This window comes from Phyllostomus hastatus, unplaced genomic scaffold (assembly GCF_019186645.2).
Source record: "Phyllostomus hastatus isolate PE091 unplaced genomic scaffold, TTU_PhHast_1.1 phas_scaffold_21, whole genome shotgun sequence".
Classification (NCBI taxonomy): domain Eukaryota; kingdom Metazoa; phylum Chordata; class Mammalia; order Chiroptera; family Phyllostomidae; genus Phyllostomus; species Phyllostomus hastatus.
The window spans coordinates 24,904,967-24,932,326 of record NW_025334017.1 but is presented as its reverse complement, the minus strand read 5'-3'; the positions used below and the strand labels follow the sequence as shown (position 1 = coordinate 24,932,326).

The window sequence follows — 27,360 nt, the reverse complement described above, 5'->3', positions numbered from 1 at the left end:
AAAATATCTGCAAACTCATGTATCTGATAATGGGTTATTACCCAAAATACATAAAACTCAATAACAAAAATACTAACAAGCCAACTAAAAGAATGTGCAGAAAATCTAAACAGACATTTTTTCAAAGAAAACAACAAATGGCAAACAGGTAAAACAAAAAAAAGACATTCAACATCACTAATCATTAGGGACATGTCAATCAAAACTACCATGAGATATCACCTCATACCTGTCAGAATAGCTATATCAACAAAAGGAAAAAGATAACAAGTGTTGGTAAAGATATGGATAAAAAGAAACCCTTGTGCACTGTTGGTGGGGTTGTGAATTGGTTGGGCTGCTAAGAAAATTAAAAATAGGATGGGACTCAAAAATTAAAAATAGGACTAAGAGATGAACAAGCAATTTTACTCCTAAGTATTTATCCAAAGGAAACAAAAATAATAGCTCAAAAATATATCTACACCCCCATTTCACTGCAGCATTATTTATAATAGCCAAGATGTAGAAATAAGCTAAGGGTCTATGGATGGATAATGGATAACAGAAATATGATTTATGATAGATGATTATATATGTATGCAGGCATATATATTCAAATATGTATTATTCAACCATAAAAAATATTAAAAATTCTGTCATTTGCAACATAAATGTACTTTAAAAGTATTATGTTAAGTTAAATAAATCAGACAGAGAAAGACTATTACTGCATGATTTCACTTATATGTGGAATCTAACAAAAAGAATAAACACAAACTCACAGACAGGTATAAGAATAAATGGGTGACATATGTGGGTGGAGGATGAGATGAGGGAAAGTGTTCAAAAGCTACAAACTTCCAGTTACAGACAAGTAAGTCCTAGGATATAATGTCCAGCATAGTGGCTATCGTTAACAATACTGATTTATATATTTGAAAATTGCTAAGAGAGTAAATCTTCAAAGTTATCATCACCAGATAATAAAATATTCAAGAGAAAAAAAATCAATGCAGACTGAGAAATAACCTGAATATTTAAATTAGCCTAAAAAGATTTTAATAAATATGCTAAGAGGAAGTAAAAGCAATATGCTCATCATAATTGAAAAATCCCAACAGAGAAATAGAATAGGGACTATAAAAATAACTGAATAAAAATTTTAGGACAAAAATTAAAACATCTGAAATAAGATATTCACTACATGAATTTCTGTCTGACAGTAGATTATGAAAGAATCAAGGAAGTTGAAAATTAATCTAAATAACAAAAAAATTGAAAAAATACAAGAATTTGGGGAGTAATTTATAAAAAGTCTAAAATATACATAATTAAGAAAAAAGGGGGGAGATAGAAAAAATGTTAAAACAATGGAAAAAAATTTCATGTTATATAAAACATAAATACAATAAAAACCACATATAGACACATCTGAGCAAAAGAGCAACAGAAAAAAGATAAAGAGAAAACTTTGACAGCAACCTGAGAACAACACATTAAATATAAAAGAAAAATGATTTAAAGTTCCACTGACTTGTCATCATTAAGTTACTTCTCATCAGAAACCATGGAAGCTTCTTTCAACAGCAAAATTTTAAAATAAAAAAAAAGAAAAAAACATTGTCAACACAGAATTCTATAACCAGAAAAACTATTCTAAAAAGAAAGACTATAAGTGGATACCCACACTCCAAGAAATGCTAAAGGAAATTCTCCAGGCTGAGGAAAAGTATATCAAATGGAAACTTAGATCTTCAAGAAGCAAAATGATTACAATGGTAAGAAAGAAAATAATTAGTATGAAAACATTAATCAGCTTTTTTTCCATGCTGTTAGCGCTCTTGCAAACATGGTGAATGTTCCTAAAACTCGCCGGACTTTCTATAAGAAGTGTGGCAAGCATCAACCCCACAAAGTAACACAGTACAAGAAGGGCAAGGATTCTCTGTATACACAGGGGAAGAGGCGTTATGACAGGAAGCAGAGTGGCTATGGTGAGCAGACTAAGCCAATTTTCCGGAAAAAGGCTAAAAGTACAAAGAAGATTGTGCTGAGGCTTGAATGTGTTGAGCCCAACTGCAGATCTAAGAGAATGCTGGCTATTAAGAGATGCAAGCATTTTGAACTGGGAGGAGATAAGAAGAGAAAAGTCCAAGTGATCCAGTTCTAAGCTTCATTTTTTGTTTTATTATGTGACAATAAAATCGTAAGGCTATGTTAAAAAAACATTTATCAGTGAAATAGTAGATAAACAATAGAGAAAATCAACAATGCTAAAGAAAAAATATAATAAATCCTAGGTAAACTGATCAAGCAAACAAAAGAAAGATCACAAATTACAAGCTATACCAATATCAGATATAAAAGATCATCAATATAGATTCAATAGACACTGAAAAGACAATGAAAATAAAGAAATTTATAACAACAAATTAATGAACTTAAAGAAAACGATTTCTTGAAAAACACTACTTACCACAAGTAACGAAGATTAAACAAAATTTAAATAACCTGATTTATCCAACAAATTTAATTCTTTATCAGAACTTTCACAAAAAGGAAACTTCATGTCTGTATAGTTCCACTGGTAAATTCTATCACTTATTTAAGGAAGAAATAACACCAATCCCACACCAAATGTTGACAAAATACAGCAGAGGTTAAAAAATCCCCAGCTCATTTTATGAATCAGAAAACCCAATGCCAAGATCTATCAATGATATTTCAATAAAAGAAAACAGAATAGCTTTCATAAACATAGATAAATAAATCCATTAAAACAGTAGAAAATCTAAAAAAACTATTAATAAACTAATAGACTCACAACTATGGTTTAACATTGTACAACTGGTCTTAAGCATTATAATAAAATAAGAAAAAGAAATAAAAAGCATAAATATCGGATAAGAAGTAAAAGTATTTGGAAATGACATAACTGTTTATAAAGGATATCATAACAAATCTATACAACAGTTGCTAGAACTAATAAGTACACCTAGCAAGGTCAAAAGATACAAGGGTAATATTAAAAATAAATTATATTTGTATACTAGCAAAAAACTAGAAACTGAAATTTACAAACTCAGTTTATAGTAAGACCAGAAACTTAAAATACTTAAGAAAAAAATTAACAAGTGGTATTTAAATTTCCTACACTTACAGCTATAAAACTTTCTTAGATAAATTTTAAAAGACCAAAATAAATGAAAAGATATACCGTTGGGAGACTCTATGTTAAGATATTAATTCTCCCCAGAATAATCTACAGAAATACAAAACAATCTAAGTCTTAATCCCAACAAACTTTTAAAGCAAAATTATAAATTGATTATAAAATATATATGAAAATGCAAAGGACCTACAACATTTAGAATATCTTTAAAAAATAAAGGTGGAGAACTTACACTACCTGGCAAGATTACTTATAAAAGTAAGATATTGGGGTATTGCATAAAGATAGACAGATAGCTCATTAAGAAATTGAACTACATGTATACCACTATTTCTTTATAAAGGTGACAAAACAATCCAACAGGGCATAGAAATTCTTTAATTCTATTCAGCAAACACTGGTGAAACACTGAAAATCCATCTGGAAATATGTAAATCTTGACCTCTATCTTCACACCACACACATAAAAATTAATGTGTGTTGGATCATATACTTAAAATGAAAAGCTAAAACTATAAATATCTAGAAGATATAAAGGAGAATAGTTTTATGACTGAGGTATTGGCAAAGGATCATTAGACAGCACATAGAAAACAAAAACCATTAAAAATAAGAAAACTAAAACCATAAGAGAAAAATATTGATAAATTAAAAATTTTGCTCATCTAAAGTCATTAAGAAAATAAACAAGCAAGCTACAGAATGGGAGAAAATATTCACAAAGCATATATCTGACATATATCTACAACTCATTAATAAAAACAAAAGTAACCTAATTTAAAAATTTGGGGGGACACCTCACCAAGGAAGATATACAAATAGCCAATGAGCATATTAAAAAGGTGCTTGACATTGTTAGTCAATAGGCAAATACAAAATAATATTATAAGGAGATACCATTATAAACTCATATGACAAAACTTTAAAAGACATATCATCATTTTAGGGAAGTGTGAGGAGCCACCAAAACTCTCAAACATATCTGTGGGAATTTAAAATGTACAACCCTTTTTTTTAATGGTCTGGTATCATAGAACCAAACATATACCTACCCTGTGACCCATTTCCTCCTCTGGGCAGATATAGATATAGATATAGATAGACATATAGATAGACATATAGATAGACATATAGATTAGATATAGATATGCATACATATATAGATGTAGATGCTATAGATATAGATACAAATGTAGATACAGATATAGAGATAGAGATAGATACAGATACAGATATAATCTCCACAAACAAGAGTGTGAGGAGAGTGCAGTATGCTCATAACATGGAATACTACTCAGGAACAAATATAAGGGAAAAAACTATCCATACATGCCACAACATGGATGATTTGTTTTAAATTATGCTGAGTTAAGTCTTTTATAAAAAATATATTCTATACAGTTTCAATTATATGAAATTCTATAACGTAGAGAGCTCATTTATATGAGGGAAATAAGCAGAACGATGCTTGGTTGCAGAGGCTGAGGGAAGCTGGTGTTCACCGGAAAGAAGCCCTAGTGGTTAAGTGTGGAAACTCAGAGGCTAATAAACACATAGTCCCTAACTCAAGAAGCTCCATTAAGGAGTCGCCCCAATATACGCACACAAGTCCTGTGTTCAACACTACACAAGGTAAAGCTACCACATATCTGCAGAAAAGTCAGGCACAAATCAACCCTTCCTCAAACATGGCAGCTCCCCTTGTCATTTCCCATTACTTCTATCTCTGACATTTCAATGAGATGGAAAATTTAAAGGAGTTTAATTAGAAGTCCTGAGTTTGATTTAAGAAATCAGCTAAAAATGTGTTTCCTAGAGCCTATGTGGGTCTCACGTCCCAATTTCTAAATCAGAGCTGTTCCATTTTTACCTGCTTTACATACTGAGTCTGTTTTTGAAGAAAAAAGAAACAGAGCTTAAAAAACACTTGGCAAAATAGAGAGCCTTTAAATTTTAAGGTAACTACAATTTTAAAGTTCAATGGCTTTTTCCATTTTGCCCAAAGGAAGTGTTCTGATACACACATTTCTGATGTACTTAATTAAAACTTCTCAAATTCAGAAGCCAAACTCAAATTGTGAATCAGTCCTACTTGTGAATTCTTTTGTTGGTTATATGAATCTTTGCAATTCACAAGTGGATATAAGGACAGCCACGGCACATCTGAAATGAATTCATTTTCTATTCACTGAATAGTGCCAGAATTGAACATAAGGGAGTTAACTAGTAATTATCTTCTCTGAGTTTCTGAAGATCCTTTATGATCATCCAAAAATTTACAATAAAAAGAATAGTTGCCCTGGCTGGCGTAGCTCAGTGGATTGAGCACAGGCTGGGAGACAAAGTGTCCCAGGTTCGATTCCCAGCCAGGGTACATGCCTGGGTTGCAGGCCATAACCCCCAGCAACTGCACATTGATGTTTCTCTCTCTCTCCCTCTCTCTATCTCCCTCCCTTCCCTCTCTAAAGATAAATAAATAAAAATTTTAAAAAAAGAATAGTTAACATGTACCCATCAGTCATCAACAAAGATAATAGCTTTATAAAAAGTTATTTTTGATAAAGAAAATACTTAAAGACTAAAATACTTAAATACTTAAACACCCTTAGCATACTTAAGGGTGTATGCTAATAATTGTGGTATATAGTAAGGCCCACATTAAAGATTCAAATGAAAATATTAATGATAAATCTATGACTTGAAAGTTGTTTTGATTAGAAATATAGAGATAATTGTTCAGAGAACCTTTTATCTCTACAATATATAACTTTTATATCTATAATTATTATACATTTAACAAGGTTTATATACATAAGTAATATGTGCACATGTGTGCACACATGTGCATGTGTATCAGACTAGTGGGTGGCTCTTTTCTTCCGAGTACAGTAATGAAATATGTTCCTATCATGATGTATCAATTGTGCTGTGCTCCTGCCAACTGCAAACAATACACACCGTCAGCATGGCACTCTCAGAGCTATGAAAAGTATGCAGGCTATTCTTTCAATGTCAATATAGCCGTTAATGTGTCATGATAAATAACAGGTGTCTGTGCCAGAAATCCTGAACACATACTGATAGCTTATTATAAACTAAAGCAATAGTGAATGGTATGTACATGACTAAATACTTCTGACCAGAAACATGACCAGGCTAAATAATTAAACATTTATTTTACAAATTCAAATTTTTTCTTAAATAACATTAATGTTTTAGAACTGCGGGAAATGTTTCAAGGGAAAAGAATCCATTTACACAAGGTAATTTCAAGCTTTCCATTTTCTCTTTATAATTAGAGCAGCCCTGTAATTATTGTCAAACACTTTTAAGAGAGAAAAGTGGTACTACTTATCAATAGTGGAACACAGCAGGCATAAACTAGGACTAGTTCAAACAAACCAGAAATTGCTTGGATTAATTTACTTATAATTAAAAGCACCAACAAATCCAAATACTCTTTAGTCTACCGTTCTTTTATTCTTAAATTTAACATAAATTCTGTATATCCTTTAATATGAAAGTCTGCACCTGTATATATACAGAAGGGAGAGAAAGACTGGCTTTCATACCCATTCTGAGTAAATCCAGTCCTATTATGCCCCTGTGTGGCCAGCCAACATAGCAATTTCACTGTCACACATTTAGTGACAAAGAAATAATTACATCTGAAGGAAAATACATTATTTCTTCACTGTACAAGAAAAATTCCTAAAAGTCAGTAAATGGAAAAACTTAGGAGATAGTAAGTACACTTTTCCAGAAACTTTACCACAAAAAATAGTAATCATCTTTGAATATTGTTCAAAGCAATTGGTTATTCAATGCAGTGGACTCCATTAAAAATATATTTTCTAGCATCCTAATATTTATGATTCCTTCCAAAGACAAGATCATAAGATTTAGATTTCATAATAAATTTAGTATTTGAGGACTTTTCTACTGGCAACAAAGCAATTATCTTTGTATCCTGATTAATTTAATATGGGGAAATAAGTTTACAGTCAGAAAACTTGATAACAAAAATTTAAGTTAAAGTGGCATTTCATCAAAACCTATCAAGTGAATTACACAGAATGCAGACAGTGATTTTTTTTTCTTTCTGAATCTTCAGTTGTTTCTTTTAGCTGTAAAAGAGGATAACTTGCCACTTCTTGCATGCACTAAAATGTTACTCAAGAACCACAATGGTAAGAGAGTAAGTTAAGAACTTTCAGTTTGGAACATAAAGGTTGTGCTATATGAGTTCCAGCAAAAAGCTAGTTAGTCTAAAAATATTCTAATGATTTTCACTCACAAATAAATTTCAATTATTTATTAGATAATAACATGCTTTAACAATCTATATTAATCTCCAGTTTAGTGATTTATGATATAAAAAATATTATTGATGTCTTTAAAATCTTTGCTCCTGTGACAAGTTGAACCTGGAAATGCTTTTGGAGTAATAATATTGGGGGATTTTCATTTTTAATCTTTTATTACTAATATGTCATAGATGTAAGCTGCCCTATCATCTGACAACTTATGAAAGTTGAGTTGCAGCTTTAGAACAAATAAGGTACCTAGAAAAAGTCTCAAGAAAACCACTTGAAGGGGTCCCCTTTAAATAATACATTGTCTACAATTGATGCACAATACTATTTTAGTCATTTCTCCTAGAAAGCAATTCAGAAGAAAATCTAATCTAATTGTCCATTTCCCTGATGTTATTTTCAGCTTAAAGATGTAATTTAATGTCACAATACAAATACTGAATATTCCATTGAACTAGTCCAAACAATTACTACTATTCATGCGGTAACAACCAAACTGTTCTTTCTAGAGGAGATAGTTATGTAATTGATGCTTCAAATCTCAACAGCATAATGCCTAGCTCAGGAAGTTGAAAGGCCCATTTTTTAGAAAAATATTTAAAGTTGTAAGATAACATCTCTTGATGACACACTCAAGTCATTCTTTTACCACTTTTTTTCTTTGAGATGACTTTTTATTTTTTAGTCTACATCCTTCTGATTCAATGCTAACTAAAATATTGATGCTTAGGTATTTGTATTCTTTTAAAAAATCTAAGCAGAATAATAATTTTCAAAGACCATTGTGCCTGATCTGAACACAAAGTAACCAAAATATTAAAATATGTAGAAGGAGGCATTAATTGTACATTCTTACAATTTTTTTTAATTTATTTTTACTCTTCATATTTCTAAAGTAATAGCTATTTGTAAACTGACTTTAACTGATTTTATAAGTAAACCAAGTACTTGATTAATTATGAAGATCAACAGATCTACATGTGAAAAAATGTCATGTTTTTATGAGACCAAAAAGTTAAGAACATAGGCAAGGATTTTTTCCCCCAAAACAGAATAAATTCTTTATTGATTTATTAGTAATTTCCGATAATGTAGGTAAAAAATAAAACTAAGTTAAATAAGACTGGTCTTATAGAGTTCTTAGAAACTCCACAATTTAACGTTTAATTACAGCAATATAAAATTTCAGATTTTTAATAATGAGAGCATTACACTATGACAACAATAAAAGAAACTTGAGGTCAAAGCAAATGTACAGTAATAAGGTTACATACAATTCCCTCAAAATAAATATTCTCGTATTTTAAAACTAGTAAGATTTAGTTTAAAATTATTCCATACCAAGGAACTTTCCATAAAATTAATTCCATACCAAGTAGCATTCCATAAAATTAATTTCATGCTGTTAACAGCACAATTCCTAAAGTTAATATATACCCAGCCCTAATATTAATATTTTAAACAAATAAATTTGGCCTTTAAACATGAGAAAGAGAGAAATCAAACAAGGAAAAGACGTGTAGAGGATGAGTACAGACCCTAAAACTCTGGTAGCTTCAGGTCACGGAATTTTTAAGAAAGCCATACTGCCTCTTTTATTTAAATCAATACAGGATATTTTTATCATAAATCACACACTAAATGTATTACTAAATAAGAAAACTATCTTAAAATATAGATAGCTCAACATAGAGTATCATAACATTTCACACTATTATATATGTTACAATAGTCCAAAAACAAAATGTAAGAAAATCAAATTAGTTAATTGAACAAAACTGCACTGAAATTCTATAAAAAAGGAGATATGCTGTCCCATACTCAATGGAAAGGTCAGAGATATATTTATCATTGGTTAATTTTAAATGTCTACAAATTTATAGAGTCTTCTTTACATTTGCTAAATTAAAGCACATACTGTTAATAGGTATTTTTAATATCTAAAATAAGAAGCTGCCTCACATTCTGCAAAGATCCTAAAGAGAGGAGACAAGCAAAACCATTCAATATTCTATGCACTCTTAGTTTTCCCTCAATTTCCAGAAGGTTTCAATGCACTATCATTTCTTTCTCAGTCTTTCTCTGTATATTTGGTTACAATGGGGTTTTTGTCTATACTAGGTATATAACAGTAGAAATTCTTAAAAGGCAAACAACTCAAATAAGGGAAAAAACTGAATGATAAAACTGCATTTTAAAAGCATTCTTCATAGGCTATCTCTTTTACTGTAAGCTACAGAAACCATCTAAAACACATGTTCATAATTTAAGAATCTTCACCACAAAAAAAGCTGATCAGCTTGAAAAGCAATAGAATTTATAACAAAACATCCTTCCAAACTAGCCAATCCAATACAAAGCATTATTAGCAGTTCCATAATATAGCTTGTTTAAAAGTGATTACTGATCTACCCTGCATAGAGAAATACCTTAGACCTAGAAAATATCTTCTGCATGTTCTACAGAGAGCATGCATGACTGCTAATTCACATTTTCCAGCAAATCATGTATGATTATACAGCTCCATCCCTATATATGCAATATAATCACTGCCCTGATCACAAAGAAAAAAAAATGTCAGGCATTTTAAGTTAGTCCTTTTACTTACTAGAAAATGAAATCATTGAAACTGTATGTTTCAGAGGTCAAGCTAGTTAAATTTAAGATGCTTTCTGTGCTTTGAAGTAGCTTGTTTTCTTCTTAAAATCAATTAAGAACACTATACAAAATTTTATATTTCTGATTAAAATCAACACCCTTATAATGCCAACATTTCAATACAGAAAAAAATGTACAGGCATATGAGATTATTATTCTGAAAATACCAATTCAGAAAGAAAATACAGTTTAGCTTTACTCACCTTGCATTGTTGTTCAGTGTTTGTCCAAAAAGCTCATTTTGTAAAATATTTGGTGGGGATGAAAACACCCCATGAAAATGAGATAAAACAGAATTGCAGACCTGGCGCAATGTCTCAAATTGCATTTTCTTTCTTTTTTTTTTTCTCCCTTCTCTTATTTTTCCTTACCACCTGTCTTTAAAGTCATCTATTTGCAGACACCATCACATAAAAACATGCCAATCAAGTTCCATATTTCTCCTGAGCTCTGTAAAAACTGTGCTTAAATGAGCAGAGGTTGATAGTTAATTGTACAGTCATTATTCTTCTAATTCAGTCGTAGAAGATTCAGTACCCGTGCAGCTTTCGGCTTTCTCCTGACTGTAGCAAGAATTCTAAACAGCAGTGAGCTTTTTGGGCATTCCCAGCTGAAGTGTGAAGCTGAGCTGCTTTCATGTACTCTACTCATATTTCTCTAAGCCTATTAAAAACACGCAATGAATAGATGCTGTCGTCAGGAGTTTCAGCACATCTGGCTGCCAGCAATAAAATCTAAGAAGTAGTAAAAATGGGGACAAGGTATCTTCTTAATGTTACTATTAGGTAAAAAGAAAAGAAATTATGCATTTCCCAACCTTTTTTCTCTTTCCCTGAAAAATAAGCAATTCCAGCAACAGAATATATAGGTCTCTTCAATGTTCAAGCTGCTGCATAGACTAGAACACTCTAAAAATAAGTGGTATGTCCTTCTTTTGATATCATGAAGCAATAAAAATATGCTAGACCATAGAGCTTTAATTGCCTGCATTTGTAATGCCATGTTTCTAAAGAAACATTTGGAAAACATGTACTTTATCATCTTAATTTTTTATTTAATTTTAAAATATATTCATTTATTTACTTTTTAAAAAATCAATCATATTCAATCTGGCCCCTTTTAAAAGGCTATACATAGGGGCTACATGATTTTTTTTTTGCACTAACTCCCTCTATTCCCTTCCACACACATACCACTGTCAATTAATAGGCACATAGATATACTAAGAAGTTTTTTTTTAATGGTGAATTCTGTTTTGACATGAATAAACATATCACAAAAGAATAACATAAATCAAACATGCAATAATGTAAATTTTTAAATGGCTCAAAAATAAATATTCTATAAGATAAATTTTTAAGCAACTAATTTATTTCTTCTATAAAATAAGATGCTCAATTATGAGTTTGTCCTGAACTAAAAGCACTCCTATTTTGCTCATTATTTAAGCAATGATTTTACAGATGCACACTAATCTATTTATGAAATACATATACACACATAAAGTATTTTGGTTTATAAAGTACTCCTAAATTTATTTTTTTAATATCCAGAAAACACTGTGAGTGGGTGATAATGTTGCTATCACTTTTTAAATTTATTTTTTAATTTTTATTGAATTTATTGGAGTGATGTTGGTTAATAAAATTATTAGGTTGCAGGTATACAGTTCTGTAACACATCATCTGTATATTGTATTGAGTCTTCACCTCCCCAAGTCAAGTCTCCTTCCATCACCATTCATCTCCCTTCGACCCTCTTCTATCTCCCCCATCCACCCTTTTCCTCTGTGATCACATACTGTTGTCCGTGCCTATGAGTTTTTGGTTTTTGTCTGCTTAATTCCTTCACCTTTTTCACCCAGATAATGTATCATAGAATTGTAAACTTGGAATCTGTGTAATCTTATTGACCAATGTTACCCCAATAAATTTAATTTAAAAATAAACAAATCAACACTTGAAAAAAGTTCAATCTAAAAGTAATCAAAAGATTTCAAAGAGAAATAAGAATGTAATGTATTTTTGTCCAATTGGCCAAGTATTGACCAGTGGGTCAGAGAATGGGCACTCTCATACCATATGCATTGGTAGGACTGTACACTGGTAGACCCCTTTGAGAAATATTGTAATATGTAACCAAAACTTTAAAAATGTTCAAAACCCAAGAGGACACTAAAAGAATAAACACCAAAATGTTAATATTGATTATCTTTGGGTGAAAACATCACATATTTTTTCCCATTATACTTTTTTTATATATTTAGCTAAAAGAAAGGCCCAAAGTTATCTATGATAGAGAACTCTAAAGTTACAATGAAATCATTAATCATAACATATAAAGTGTTGGCTTTCACTTAGCAATGCTCAAGTGAATCAAATACCAGATTATTCGTTTTCATGTTCTTAGCTATATCTATTAGTAATGATATCCTCTCCTTTGTCAATAAGTTATTAAAATTCTGTAAAACTTCAAACTGGTTAATTAGTACTATGAAACATTCAGATAAAATGGAAAAATAAAACAGCACTAACATCTTTACAATATCCTCAAAAATTTATAAGCTCTTATATTAAAATTATTTAAGAGTCTTGGTTTACAAATGCCTAGTGGTTGAAGCTAAAGATGTAACACAAACTCAAAAATTAAATTTAAACAAATTGGGAAAATTATGCTCTTCTAAATTAATAAAAACCAAGCCTGTTACTTGTTAGGCACAATCACTCACAGTATATTTAAATTTTACAGTTTTAGAGATGTCTGAGTTCATTTTGAATTTTTAAGAGTATCAAAACTTTTCTATTAAAATGCTCTGTGCCCTGGCTGCTGTGGCTCAGTGGACTGAGTGCCAGCCTGCAAACCAAAGGGTCACAGGTTCAATTCACAGTCTAGGGCACATGCCTGGGTTGTGGGCCTGGTCCCCAGTGGGGTTGCATGAGAGGCAACTACACATTGTTTCTCTCTCTTTCTCCCTTCCCCTCTCTAAAAATAAAATAAATATTTTTTAAAAATGTTCCTTACATGCAAACATCTAAATATAGCTAATCAATTAATAAAACCATATAACATATATGTATAATCTACAACAAGTCCCTGAAATTCTGCCGAAATTTTTCATTTTATTAAAATACAGATCTGTAATTTTACCTATATAGTTGAAATAACTGCACTATTTTTCTATTGCATTATTCTTGTTCCACTGACTATCTGAAGCATCTGTTTGATTGAAATCTAAGGGTTAGAAGAAATATGGTCCAGAGAACAAGTTTTTTAATATGTTTTACAAATAATATTTCCCTAGGGCAAGACCACAGACCCATTCACCTCCAGGATAACAAATAAGCAAAAAATAAAAAGCAGATGACAAAATTTCAACAAGAAGAAAGAGAAGAAAAAAGAAAGAAGAAGGGAAAGGAGGAGGAGGAGGAGGAAAGGGCATTCAATAAAGGTAACTATATCCATTAGCAATGGTATATAGCTGCTTCAACTAAATAAACTGATGAACAAAATAGAAACATAGGTATGGATACATGGAAAAGACTGGTAGCTGTCTCACGGTAGGGGAGAGAGGAGATTGGATGAAAGTAGGTGAGGGAATTACCCAAAGAACATGTATACATAACCCGTGGACACAGACAACAGTGTGGTGATGGCCTGATGGAAGCGCGCGGAGGGCCAAATGGAGGTGGACAAAGGGATGGGGGTAATTGTGACATCTGCAATAGTGTAAACAATAAAAATAAAGTTCAAAAAAAGAAAGAAAATGGTTTAGTTCAAATAATCCACAGCTGTTTTCTTAAGCTTTAAAAACACATTGATTCTGTTATTTTCTGGTGTACAAAAAAAAAGTCTGGAGTATTTCCTGGGGCTTGAACTTTATATCTAGTGTTGACCATTGGTACAGAACAGACTCCTTACAGTTTCTACCACCCATTTCAGAAAGGAAGAGAGAAAGCTCCACAAATGTATGAAGCCCCATCATCATTATCATCTCCCTGACTCCTCTTTCCAGACCAGAAATGTGAGGGCTAATCCTGCTGTGCTTTGGCTTCAGCTGCACTGGTACGAGAGGTAATGCAGAGTTGCTTCAACAGTCCAGGGCCACGGCAGCTCTTACCAAAGTAGTTCCCACAACTACACACCGGCAGCAGCAGAAATACCTTTCCCATTGAATGCAAGAGTTAGGCTATTAAGGACCAATCCTAGGTTGAATTCAAGAACAAAAATATCCAGTGAATACCATCTGCTCTGACACCTTAGAGGTTCCATCTTTCAGAGGAAAGAGAACCAAGATCTCTGAAAACACAATTTGTTAAGTCGATCCAGTCTTAGGAGTGCTAGTTCTGAGTATATATTCCCTTGATAACTATTAAGAGAATCACTGAAAGCAACACTACAACTTCAGGGAGCTATAGGAATATGAATAAGATCCAACTCCATCTCTAATAGCTACATTTACCAAGAACCACAGTATAAGAAATGTTTATAGCCTTGGGACTCCAGGCACTCACACACAAGCTTGCAAACTCCCTCCACAAGATGCTTCAGCTACCTACCTTCCAAGTGTCTCCAGATTTTTCAAGGAAAGAAATATTGACTGCACATTGTTATCTTAAGAAAATTAAAAATAATAATCATTGGCACTACTATAAACGTATTTAGCAAAATATGGGGACAATAAAATACTATGTAATAATACTGGCCACCAAGAGTTCTCATCCACAATATCTTTCTTTCATGCAATTCCCTTGTAGTCATTATATCTTTAAAAAATGGGAGAGTGGAGACACCATAAGTACGCCAGAATATTATTTCACTACAGGTGGAAGCAGGGAGAACAATTAGAAAGCTACTGCAGTAGTCAAAGCAACACTGGCTAGCTTGGATTAAAGTGACCACAGTGAGATGGAGATAAAGGAGCACTAAAAAAGTAGATGTTGAATAAACAAGACATAATGATTGATTTGCCACAGGGGTGGGATGTGGTGTATGAAGGTCAAGAGCAAAGTCAAAAATGACTCTCAGATTTCTCTCTTAAGTAACCAAGCAGATAGTCTTAAAACTTGCTGAGACAAAGAATGTTAAAGGAGCAGCAGACTGAGGAAGAAGGAAGGGGAAGATGATGAATTGTAGAATTTAAGTAGCATGCAAGATAGCTAAAAAGACATGAGTATGCAATTGAGTATGTCACTCTGTGGTTGAGAAGAGAGTTCTCAGCTGGAGATAATAAATTCAGGAAGCATCAGCATGTTAGTAATGATTCAACCAAGCGAAAAGATGAAATCACCCAAAGAAAAGGTACAAAATTGGGGGGAAAAAGGTGGTGGTGAGGGTGAGGTCTGCTGTATTAGACAAAGCACCAGGGCCCTATTCTCCATTAAGCCACCAGGTGAAGAAGTCAGTACAGGAGAGAGAGCAAGAGCAGCCACAGAAATAGGAGGAATCAGGAAAATGTGATGGCCTAAAAGACAGAGTTTAAGAAGAATGGTATGATCAGCTCTGTGTTATACAATATATTCTGTCATCTGTAATTTGAATAAGTGCTGCTTGTGACCCTGTGCTTCAAAACAATTCTGAAAAGTAATTCTAAGAGTAATTCTCAGCCTCTCTTAGACGAAAATCATTCATTCCATAGGACTCATGAAAATGGACTGAGAGCAGGTATCTTCTACGTTTCTGTTATCAACTTCCTTTCCTCCCTTGGTGAAAATTAAGCAAACAAAATTTTTAGTCTTGGTTCAGCCAAAGAAGAAGACCTTATGCAAATAAACTATTTACATGTATTTTGATCCAATTCTTCCAACTTAAAAAATACAATCAGACATGCCTGGCCCTTAAAAATGGACACAGATCAAAAGTAATCACAGAACCCAACTACTTATAAGCGAAGGTAATTAAACACCAAATATGAAAGTAGAACAAAAATAATGTAAAGAAGACTTATTCTATCAATTTTCCATGTAGCTTAACCCTTTTTGTTAAAGCTTCTTCCTAAAATACCTAATTTATTTATTATTGAATCTATTTTAGAAGCTTCTTAGTTCTGTGTGACTCAAGTAACCAGTGATTTTATTGCTATATTATTTATCTTTAATAAAAACCCTCCCCCTTTACCCCACATTCCCTTCTAGGTACTGCCCCCATTTTTATGCCCTTTTCTACAGCAAAATTTCTTGAAGAAGTTGTCTACACTTGCTATTTCCACTTCCTTAATATCACATTTTCTTCTTGACCTATAACAATCAAGATTTCATCTGTAATTCTCCACTGAGATTGCTCTCACCAATGACATCCATGTTGCCAAATTTGAAGACAATTCTCTGTTCTTATCTTAACATGATTTTCCTCAAGCATTTAATGCTGATGCTATGTTGTCCATGGGTCTTAAATCACTTTTATTCTTTGTTCCTGAAACATATCACCCTGATTTTCCTTTTGCTCAGTGGCAATTTTTTCCCTCAGTGTCTTTTGCTGGCTTTTACTCTTCTCTTAGATCTCTCAATGCCAGGAATGTCCACGCGTCTGTTTTGGCTATATTAGAAACTTCTGTTTTATAATCTCTACGCTCTCCCTAGGTGACTTACATCCCATAATATTAAATATCTTCTATATGCTATACCTTTCCATACTCATCTCCCACACTCTAAACTCATATAACTGTCTGTCAACTTCACATTCCCAAATGGAAGTCAAAAGGTAACCAAACAGAATTCCTAATTTCCTCATCCCAAGCAGTATTTCCACAGTTTTTCCTATCTTGGAAAAACCACCATGATTTATCTAGGAGGTATCCTTGATATTTCTTTCTTTAACACCACAAAAAACATATCTAATTTATTAGAAGTAATTTCTACTAACTCCATCTTCAAAATGAAGCACAAATCCATCAACTTTTCTAGCTTCCAGTTCAAGTTACTAATAACTCCCTTCTTGACTACTTCAATGGCCTCCTAACTTCTCTCTGCATCAAATCTTCTTTCCTTTTTATTGAATTTATTGGGATGGCACTGGTCAACAAAATTATACAGGTTTCAGGTGCACAATTCCACAATACATCATCTGTACACTGTATTGTGTGTTCACCACCACAAATCAATCACCATTTATCCCCACATCTCCTCCTACACCTCCCCTCAGTCCCTCTCCCTCAGTAATCACCACACCGTTATCCCAGTCCAAGAGTTTTTCTTTTCTTTTTTTTCTCAATACCTCCACCACCCCCCACCCAGCCTCTCACCCCCTAACTTCCAACAGCTGTCAACCTGCTCTATATCTATGACTCTGTCTCTATTTTGCTTGTTAGTTCATTGTGTTCATTAGATTCCACATATGAGTGAAATCCCATGGTACTTGTCTTTCTATGACTGGCTTATTTCACTTAGCTTAATGCTCCGCAGATCCATCCATGCTGCCATAAAGGGTAAGGTGTCCTTCCTTTTACGGACAAGTAGTATTTCATTGTATAAATGTACCACAGCTTTTATATCCACTCATCTACTGATGGACACTTGGGCTGTTTCCAAACCTTGGCTATTGTAAATAACACTGTAATGAACATAGGGGTGCATATATTCTTTCAAATTACGGTTTCAGGTTTCTTCAGATAAACTCCCAGAAGTAGAATTGCTGAGTCATAAGGCAAATCCATTTCTAATTTTTTGAGGCAACTCCATACTGCTTTCCACAGTGACTGCACCAGTCTGCATTTCCACCAACAGTGCACAAGAGTTCCCTTTTCTCCACATTCTTGCCAGCACTTGTTGTTTGTTGATTTATTGATGATAGTCATTCTAACAGGTATAAGGTGATATCTCATTGTGGTTTTAATTTGCACTTTTCTGATTAGTGATGTTTAGCATCTTTTCATATGTCTATTGGCCATCTGTATGTCCTCTTTGGAGAAGTATCCATTCAGGTCCTTAGCTCTTTTTTTAATTGGATTGTTTGTGGGGGGTTTTTGGGGGGGCAGGGTGTTGGTTATATAAGTTCTTTATCAATTTTGATATTAACCCCTTATCAAAAATTATCATTGGAGACTATGTTTTCCCATTCATTGTGCTGTCTTTTCATTTTGTTGATGGTTTCCTTTGCTGTGCAAAAACTTTTAAGTTTCATGTATTCCCATTTGTTTATTTTTTCTTTAGTTTCCCTTGCCCAAAGAGATATATCAGAAAATATATTGCTATGAGAATGTCCAAGATTTGACTGCCCATGTTTTACTCTAAGATTTTTTTATGGTTTCAAGTTTAAGGTTTAAGTCTTTAATCCATTCTAAGTTTATTCTTTTGTATAGTGTAAGGAAGTGGTGTAGTTTCATTTTTTTGCATGTAGTTGTCCAGTTTTCTAACACCATTTATTGAATAGACTATCTTTACCCCATTGTATGTTTTTGCCTCCTTTGTCAACTATTAATTGATTGCAAAGATGTGAGTTTAATTCTGGGCTCTCTATTCTGTCCCACTGTCTATATGTTTGTTTTTATGGCAGTACCATGCTATTTTGATTACTATGGCCTTATAGTATAGTTTGCTATGAGGTAGCATAATTCCCCCATCTTTGTTCTTCTTTAAAGACAGCCGTTGCTATCTGGGATCTTTTGTGGTTCCATACATTTCTTTGAAATATCTGTTCTAGTTCTATGAAATATACCATTGGTAGCTTGATAGGAATTGCATTAAATCTATGAATTGCTTTGAGTAGTATGGACATTTTAATGATTAATTCTTTCTATCCATGAACAGGTCATAATTTCCACTTATTTGTATCTTTTTTAATTTCTTTCTTCAGTGTCTTATTATTTTCCAAGTACAGGTCTTTTACCTCCTTGGTTAAATATATTCCTAGATATTTTATTCTTTTTGTAGCAATTGTGAATAGGATTGTTTTCTTGATAGTTCATTATTGGTACATAAAAATGCAACTGATTTCTGAGTATTTATTTTGTATCCTGTTACTTTACTGAATTCGTATCAGTTCTAGCAGTTTTTTGTTGGAATCTCCAACGTTCTGTATATACTGTATCATGTCATCTACAAATAATGGCAGTTTTACTTCTTTCTTTCTAATTTGGAAGCCTTTTATTTCTTCATCTTATCTGATTGCTATAGCTAGAACTTCCAGTACTATGTTGAATAAGAGTGGTAAGAGCAGACATCCCTTTCTTGTTGTGATCTTAAGGGAACACTTGTAGTTTTTGACCATTGAGTATGATGTTGGCTGTGGGTTTGTCATATATAAACTGTATTACATTGAGGTATGTTCCTTCTATCTCCCACTTTGCTGAGAGTTTTTATCATAAATGTGTGCTGGATTTTATCAAATGCTTTTTCTGCATCTATTGATATGATCAAGTAGTTTTTATCTTTCCTTTTGTGTCAGTAGTGTATAATGTTTATTGATTTGTGGATATTGTACCAACTTCACACCCCTAGAAGAAATCCCACTTGGTCACAGTGTATGATCTTTTCAATATATTGCTAGATCTGCTTTGCTAATATTTTGTTAAGGATTTTACCATCTTTCTTCATCAGGAATATTGGCCTATAATTTTCTTTCTTTGTAGCATTTTTATCTGGTTTTGAAATTAGGATAATGCCGGCCTTGTAAAATGAGCTTGGGAGTCTTCCCTCCTCTTGAATTTTTTTGGAATATTTTGAAAAGAATAGGTGTTAGTTCTTCTTTCAATGTTTGGTAAAATTCACCTATAAAACCATCCAGTCCAAGACTTCTATTTGTTGGGACTTTTCTGAATACTGCCCCCATTTCACTAATTGCAATCTATTCAGATTTTCTGATTCTTCCTGATTCAGCTTTCAAAGATTATATACTGCTAGGGACTTACCCATTTTGTCCAGATTGTCCATTTATGGGCATACAGCTATTAATAATATTTTCTTACAGTCCTTTGTATTTCTTTAGTGTAAGTTCTTACTTGTCTCCCATTTCTGATATTATTTATTTGAGTCCTCTCTCTTTTTTTATTGTCAGTTTTGTTTATCTTTTTGAAGAAACAGTTGTTGGTTTCATTGATTTTTTGCATTTTTTAGAATTTTTTCATTTATTTCTGTTCTAATCTTTATTATCTCCACCCTCCAACTACTATGGTCTTTGTTGTTCTTTTTCAAATTTCTTTAAGTGTAAAGTTAGATTGTTTATTTGAGATTTTTCTTCTTTCTTGAGATAGGCCTGTCATGCTATGAATTTCCCTCGTAGGACTGCTTTCACTATGTTCCACAGATTTGGGGTTATTGTGTCCTCATTTATTTCAAGGTACTTTTGGGTTTTTTTCTTGACCTCATTGTTAACCTATTCATCATTTAATAACATGTTATTTAGCCTCCATGTCTTGTGACTGATTTCAGTTTTCAGTTTTCTTCTTGTGATTGATTTCTGTTTTCATGCCATTATGGTCAGAGAAGATGTTTGATATGATTTCAGTCTTCTTAAATTTATTAAGACTTGTTTTGTGTCCCAACATGTTGTTTGTCCTAGAAAATATTCCATGTGTCTGCATCAATTCTTATCTCCTATGAACCATTCTCCACACACTGAATGACCATATAAAAACTTAAATCATATAATAACCTTTCCATATTTAAACAACAGTATCCTATCACATTTAAAATAGAATATTAACTCCATCATTTTACAGAAGAAAGAAAGATACATTTTGTCCATGTGTTTGGTCACAGAGCTAGAACTAGCATATGCCTCTCCTTCTCATAGGCCAGTACTCCTTATATAGTACCACCATGCTTTTGACAGTTACCAACTCCTTCTGGATGTTCTCACTTAAAATGTAAACTAATTATATAGTTTATAAGCGCCCCAGAATATAAAAATGAAAGGATGCTGTGAAAACACAAATAAGAAGACCAATGTAGACCTTGAAAGTAAATGTAATTCTCAAATCCTGTATTTTTCCAGACAATAAAACACAAACATGGCCTAAAGCATGAGATCAAAATATACTTAGGCAAAAGGAGGAACTACTGCAGTAAGAAAGACCAAATTTTCATAATTCTTCCCAGTCACGTGACTCTAATTCTTATAAGCAAAATCGACCAGAAAAGAAACAGGTTTCTTACCACTTTCCAGCTGTAGATTTTAAATCATATTTCAAAACTTTTAACCATGTCAAATAATTTGTATACGTGAATTTCATATATACAAGGTCTGCCCAGAAGGTATCCAGCCACATAATATGACAAATAGAATCATTTACTGTAAAAGATGCAATATACAAGAAACATTATATGTAGAACAATGACATCTCATTTTGAATGCAATGGCCACACAGTACACATGCTCACTCAACAGCGTCTACCACCCCCACTGACCAGTACAGTGAAGTCATCATTGTTCACGTATGTGCATTCCAGTCCACTCTCCTTGGCTGCCAGGTTACATCGATGTCATGCAAACCATTCCCATTATATTAATAATGGCTAGACTTTTTCCAGACAAACCTTGTATATCACGGAAGTTAAAAAGTTATTTTAAATCACAACAATTTTGAGTTTATATATTCCATAATCTTGGTTATATGAAAAATATAAACTTTTGCTAAGAGTTGTAACTAAAATGTGTTAATCTTGCTCTATCAACAGCAATCAATTCTCATGCAGAAAAGAAAAGATAATAGTTAAGGATATAATATAAATAGAAATTTCAATAAAAACTTGAAAATATTATTGAAGAAAAATAAATTGAAAACTATTATCTAGGAAACAGCCCTAGCTGGTGTGGCTCAGTGGATTGAGCATGGGCTGTGAATCAAAGGGTTGCCAGCTCAATTCCCAGTCGGGGCACATGCCTGAGTTTCAGGCCAGGTCTCCAGGATGGGGCACTCAAGAGGCAACCACACATTGATGTTTCTCTCCCTCTTTCTCCTTCCCTTCCCCTCTCTCTAAAAATGAATAAATAAAATCTTTAAAAAAAGAAAAGAAAAAGAAAAATACTATCTAGGAAACAAACAACAAAAAACTGCTCAGGCAGAACTATATTTAAAAAAAGAAGAATTAAAAAGAAAAAAATGGAAGGGGGTTGCATCAGTAGAGAAGGGGAGGTCACCCTTAAGTTTAATTTTCCAGTTCAACCACTGTGTAATTAGGTAAGCACAGTGAGAATTGTTCTACCAATAACCTTCAAACCAACCTTGAAATACTCTCCAGACAAAATGCTCCAAATCTTACCTTAAAACTTCCAACTGTGTCCAATGATACATAATTATATATCACAGAAATAAAAATAGTTGATTATACATAACAACAATTTTTATTCTCTACGCTATTTATTTTTGCTACATTATTTTTTGAAAAAAATAGTGAAGCCATAGATTACTAAAGCAGAAATCCTATGATTCTACACTAATGTTCCTAACAACAAAAATAACTGCACCCCAAATCTTAGGACAAAAGCAATTTATTATATATTAAGCTATCTTGAGAGGCATGAGACTAATTCATTCTTCAGGATTTCTAGTGATAAAAGAGATCACACAATATTAAAACAAAAACACTTGAGAAATATGCACTAGTGTCATTACTAAGTAATGTGTACATACACACACACACAAATGAATATACATAATTTAAAAATTATACCATTTCTATAAGTTTCTTACAAATAAAAAATACATTTAAAAAACTTCTCTAGTGTTTTAAACCAAATCTCTCAATGGCTGAACCTTTGCCAGGATCATTTCAAGAAAAACCTTGTCTTAATCCACTACCTATTAAATATAGTGCTACCTATTTCTCCCAGACACGAAAGTCAGCAAAGATCTTTTGCCTTTGCTTCCATGAGGAGCAGAGGAAATAAACCACACAGACAAACTCAAGGACATAACTAGAAATCAAGTGAAAAATAAGCAAGGAAGCTGAGAGTTCTGAATAGATTAAGTTATCTTATATAATCCTGTCTGTACACAATTAAGTACTCTGTGGTGATGGTGCAGTAGACTACTAAAAACCCCTAATCTAGCAATTCTAAAAAATGTAGTCTAGTGATCATAGGAAGGTCCCCACAACTCTTGCAGAGGATCTGCAAGGTCAAACCTATATTCATAATAACACTAAAAGGCTATTTGCCTTTGAACTCTCATTCCCTCATGAGTATACAATGAAGATTTCCAGAGGCTACATTATGTGTGATATCTCAAGATACTGAATACAGGATATAAAAGAATCCAGCTGTCTTCCACTAATCAGACATTAAAGGGATTTGTAAAAAATGTAAAATAATGCCAATTTTCTCACTTAAGTTTTCTTTCCTTTTAAAAATATGCTGTTCCCTACTCCTATAAAACAACTCACCCTGGCTGGCATAGCTCAGTGGATTGAGCACGGGCTGCGAACCAAAGCTTCACAGGTTCGATTCCCAGTCAGGGCACATGCCTGAGTTGCAGGCCATGGCCCCCAGCAACCGCACATTGATGTTTCTCTCTCTCTCTCTCCCTCCCTTCCCTCTCTAAAAATAAATAAATAAAATCTTTAAAAAAAACACATTACTTTCTTTAAAAAAAAAAAAACACTCACCACAACATTGGTGACATAAAAAAAATACATTTATTATCTTACAGTTTCTGTCATCCATGCATGATTTAAAGGGTGTAACCAAGGTGTCAGCCAGGCCACATTTCTTTCTAGAGCTACATGTCCTTTTCCAAGCTCAAGTGATTAATGGCAGAATTCAGTTCCTTCTGGCTCTGAGACTGAGGTCCCGTTTTCTTGCTGCCTGTCATCCAGAGAAGCTTTCAGCTCCTAGAAGTTCCTGAAGTTTCCTGCAATGTGGTCCTCTCGCAGGCCTTCTACAGCATGGTACCTTACTTCCTTAAAGCCAACAGAATAGTCCCCTGATTCAGATTAAGTCCACAGTCTCACATGATGTAGTGTAATCACAGTAGTGACTATCTCATCATCTTTGCCATGCTCTGTTAGCTAGAAGCAAGTCACAGGTTCCATACATTCCTGAGGTCAGGCTAAACTCACTGCAGGTCAACTTAGAATTCTATTCACTCGATATGATTAGTTAAAATGCAGTGGGTTTATTGTTATTTTTAAATTAATTAATAAAGGTTATGTTTAATTTTTGTTTTTATTTATAATGTAGTAAATGTAAATAAACATTACCCATATAAACAAAAGCTTTATGAGGTCCTCAATCATTTTTAAGATTGTAAAGCAGTCCCATGACCAAAAAGTTTGAGAACAACTAATTAAATCTAAGCTGCCTCTTAATATGACACATGATAAAAGAAAATTTACTTTCTGCAAGTAGTGTTCCTATTTTAAAACACATAAGCAGTAGCTGTGCTCTCAATATAAAAGGAAATTTTTCACTGAAGAAGTCATTCAAGTTATTCAGCTTTTCATATCATTTAGCTTAAAATTTTGAACTATAATCATTTATGTTTGTAAATATTGAAATAGTCCCCGCCAATCCCATACTTTCACAATTTCAGGGAACTGCAGGAGCTATGAGCTTGAGTAGATAAAAAATAGGAAGGTTCTATGCAAACCTAGATCGGGGATTGTTTGCCTCTAGTAACATGCAGAAAGGCAGAGAATATAAGTACAGATGCTTCAATGTGTATGAACATAAAGGAATTCTAAGGCTCCACCATAATGCTGACTACTATTATTCCAGTTATTATGGACTGACAACTTTAGATGCCAGAATCCTTGAACAATGAAAGATATCAAATAAGAAAATGCAACTCTTTATCTGTATTTATTGTAAAACTTGATCCCAACTCCCTATTTTTTAATTCTAGTGAGATACACTAAACCTTATATGAGCCTTGAAGACTATTTCTGTATCTTATGCTTCAATACTCAACAAGACAAACCTAGCGTCTGGACTCTTTGAGTTTCCAAAGGGTACTTGCCAATAGTTTCATCCCAGGCCTGCCCTATCACATCAGCTATAAGAGATGAAAATATGCAGTAACAAGATGGAAGTAGGTATTCGCCTCAAACCAGTTTCATATATTACCACATTACTCACTTTACTAAAAGATCTAAAAAACAGTTTTACACACACCAACCCTCACCCTGACCATTATCAAAACTGCTTCATTTGGTGGATATTGGGAGAGCCAAAGGGTAAGGGGATAGGTGGGTAAGATCCCCTTAAAAGTCAGTCTGTAACATTAATATTGCCATAAAAGCCAAACTAGAAGCAACATACCCCCACGGTTCACTCTGCATACCCACGCATATGCTTCTGCTGCCAATCTGTAAAATATCTGTGGGAAAGGACTATATGAGCATATATGCTAATATAACTTAATAACTTGTTGTAATTTATTAAATTTTATTCTTTTGATGTATGAGTGACTTGAGTAATCCAAAATACATATTAGTGTTGGAATAAATTAAAGAGTTTCAAAAATGGTAATTTTGCTCTTAACCAATAATTTTATCAGCAAAAGCTTAAAAAACAGTGCTGCCAGCTAGCGAAACCACCACCATTGGCTAAGAAATTACCCCCATCTTAACGTCTTTCTAGCTTTCCTCGCCTCCTAATTTTACTTCTAAAGCATTTTCCTGGATATAATTATTAATATCAAAACAAAACTATCTCTACAAGTGAGTATATGACACTTAAGAGAAGCTTGTTAGAAATTAATTTATGGACAATTTAAGAAATAGTAATAAGCAGAGTCTCAGTCAATGAAATGCCATGGGTTAGGAGAATGGATAGTGGCTTATAGTATTTGAAGTACGACTGAAAAGCAACTAAAGCAGGTCCTCAAACAATCTCATTTCATTCAACTTCATTTCATTCAACATTGTTTCATTAAAATATTGAGGAGATGCCAAAGAAACTTGACTTGTTTATATCAATTAGCCTATGGTAAAACTGGTTTTGTCATGTATTGTTTCCCTTAAAGTTGCAGAAGCTATCAACAACATTCAGGGAGATTTAGTGTACTTTAAAAGTGATCAATATATTAAAGTCCTATCTAAAGGAATTAACTTCCTTAGACTTTGAATAGGAAAGACAAACCAAGTGGACAGCAGGTTAAAAGGTAGAAGTTCTGTGAGCCAAAATAATAATAACACTAATAACTATGATCAAATGTCGCTGCATAACAAGTAAAAAGTCACCAAATACAGCCAGAAACATAGAGGAATGGTCACTAAAATTATCCCAAATATACTGGCAGATATAAAGGTGAGTGACAACTGGAATAAAATAAAACATAGTTCTAAGATATAGATCATGTATGGAACATGCGAAAGGTTAAGTTGGAAAGAAGTATTCTATCAAAATGTCTGTCTCCAGCATGTTAAAAGGAAGAAGGTAAAATTATTTTCAAATAATTAGTGAGACATCCCCAAATGAATACAGCTGCCATAGCCTATAAAACTAGACTAGAAGAATATCTACATGCTCAAGAACAAGTAGTCTGAACATTTAGTTCTATATCTATTGAATAATTTATATTATTAGTTATTTAAAAAACCTACCCACATGAAAACTCCAAGCCTCTGTCATCAGAGGTAAATTTTATCAAACATTTAGAGAAAAAATAATAATAGTTCTATATAAACTATGGCAGAAAATTGAAGATAAGATCACTTCCACCATTCCCTGTATACCAAAACCAATAATGTTACAAGAAAAGGAAACCATACACCAATATTCTTCATGAACATAAATTTAAAAATTCCCTAACAAATATTAGTAAATAAACTCCAGCAATATATAAATACTCATAGAATAATACTATCATGGCCAAAAGAAGTATCCTAGGACTTCAAGGTTAATACTACATTTGGAAAATATCAATGCAATTCATTATGTAAACAGACTAAAGATGAAAAATCATACCATCCTCTCAGTACAGAGAGAATAAAAAACAAGTGTCAAAAATTCCACAGCCACACATGATAAAAAAATTCTCAGCAAACTACTAACAAAAGAGAATACATTCAACCTCATAAAGGACATTTGTGAAAAACATACATTTAACATCATATTTGATTGGGAAAGACTCAAAGCATTCACCCTAAAACTGGGAATAAGGCAAAGATGTCACTTTCATCACCTCTTTAATATTGTGGGGGAGGGAGGCACTAGCCAGTAAAGTTGTACAAGAAATGGAAATAAACAGCTTACAAATTAAAAAGTAGGGGATAAAGCTGTCTTTTTTACAGGTGATGTAATCATCTATAAAAATCCTCAAAGAATGTTTAAAAATAGTGTGGTAACATCACAGGA

General features: G+C 32.9%; 2 protein-coding genes across 42 annotated transcripts in view; one reads left to right on the top strand and one right to left on the bottom strand.

The window, feature by feature from the left end:
* Window positions 1-27,360, bottom strand: part of RIMS2 (regulating synaptic membrane exocytosis 2) — a 467,197-nt gene that overhangs the window by 290,204 nt on the left and 149,633 nt on the right. For 16 of the 41 annotated variants that reach the window (XM_045861548.1, XM_045861576.1, XM_045861569.1 and 13 more), the window contains exon 1: window positions 10,332-10,678. The exons of the other annotated variants lie outside the window; for them this stretch is intronic. In XM_045861548.1, coding sequence (XP_045717504.1) covers window positions 10,332-10,456 — 125 coding nt within the window. In that variant the 5' untranslated portion in view covers window positions 10,457-10,678. Of the gene's footprint in view, window positions 1-10,331; window positions 10,679-27,360 lie in introns of those variants that run through there. 41 annotated transcript variants of the gene reach the window in all.
* On the top strand, window positions 1,832-2,152 carry LOC123833358 (60S ribosomal protein L36a-like). Its single transcript, XM_045861581.1, has one exon. It carries the CDS (start codon window positions 1,832-1,834, stop codon window positions 2,150-2,152), a length of 321 nt encoding a protein of 106 aa, XP_045717537.1.

Coding starts and splice junctions, on each gene's coding strand:
- LOC123833358 (XM_045861581.1), top strand. CDS start 1,832: ATGGTGAATGTTCCTAAAACTCGCCGGACTTTCTATAAGAAGTGTGGC.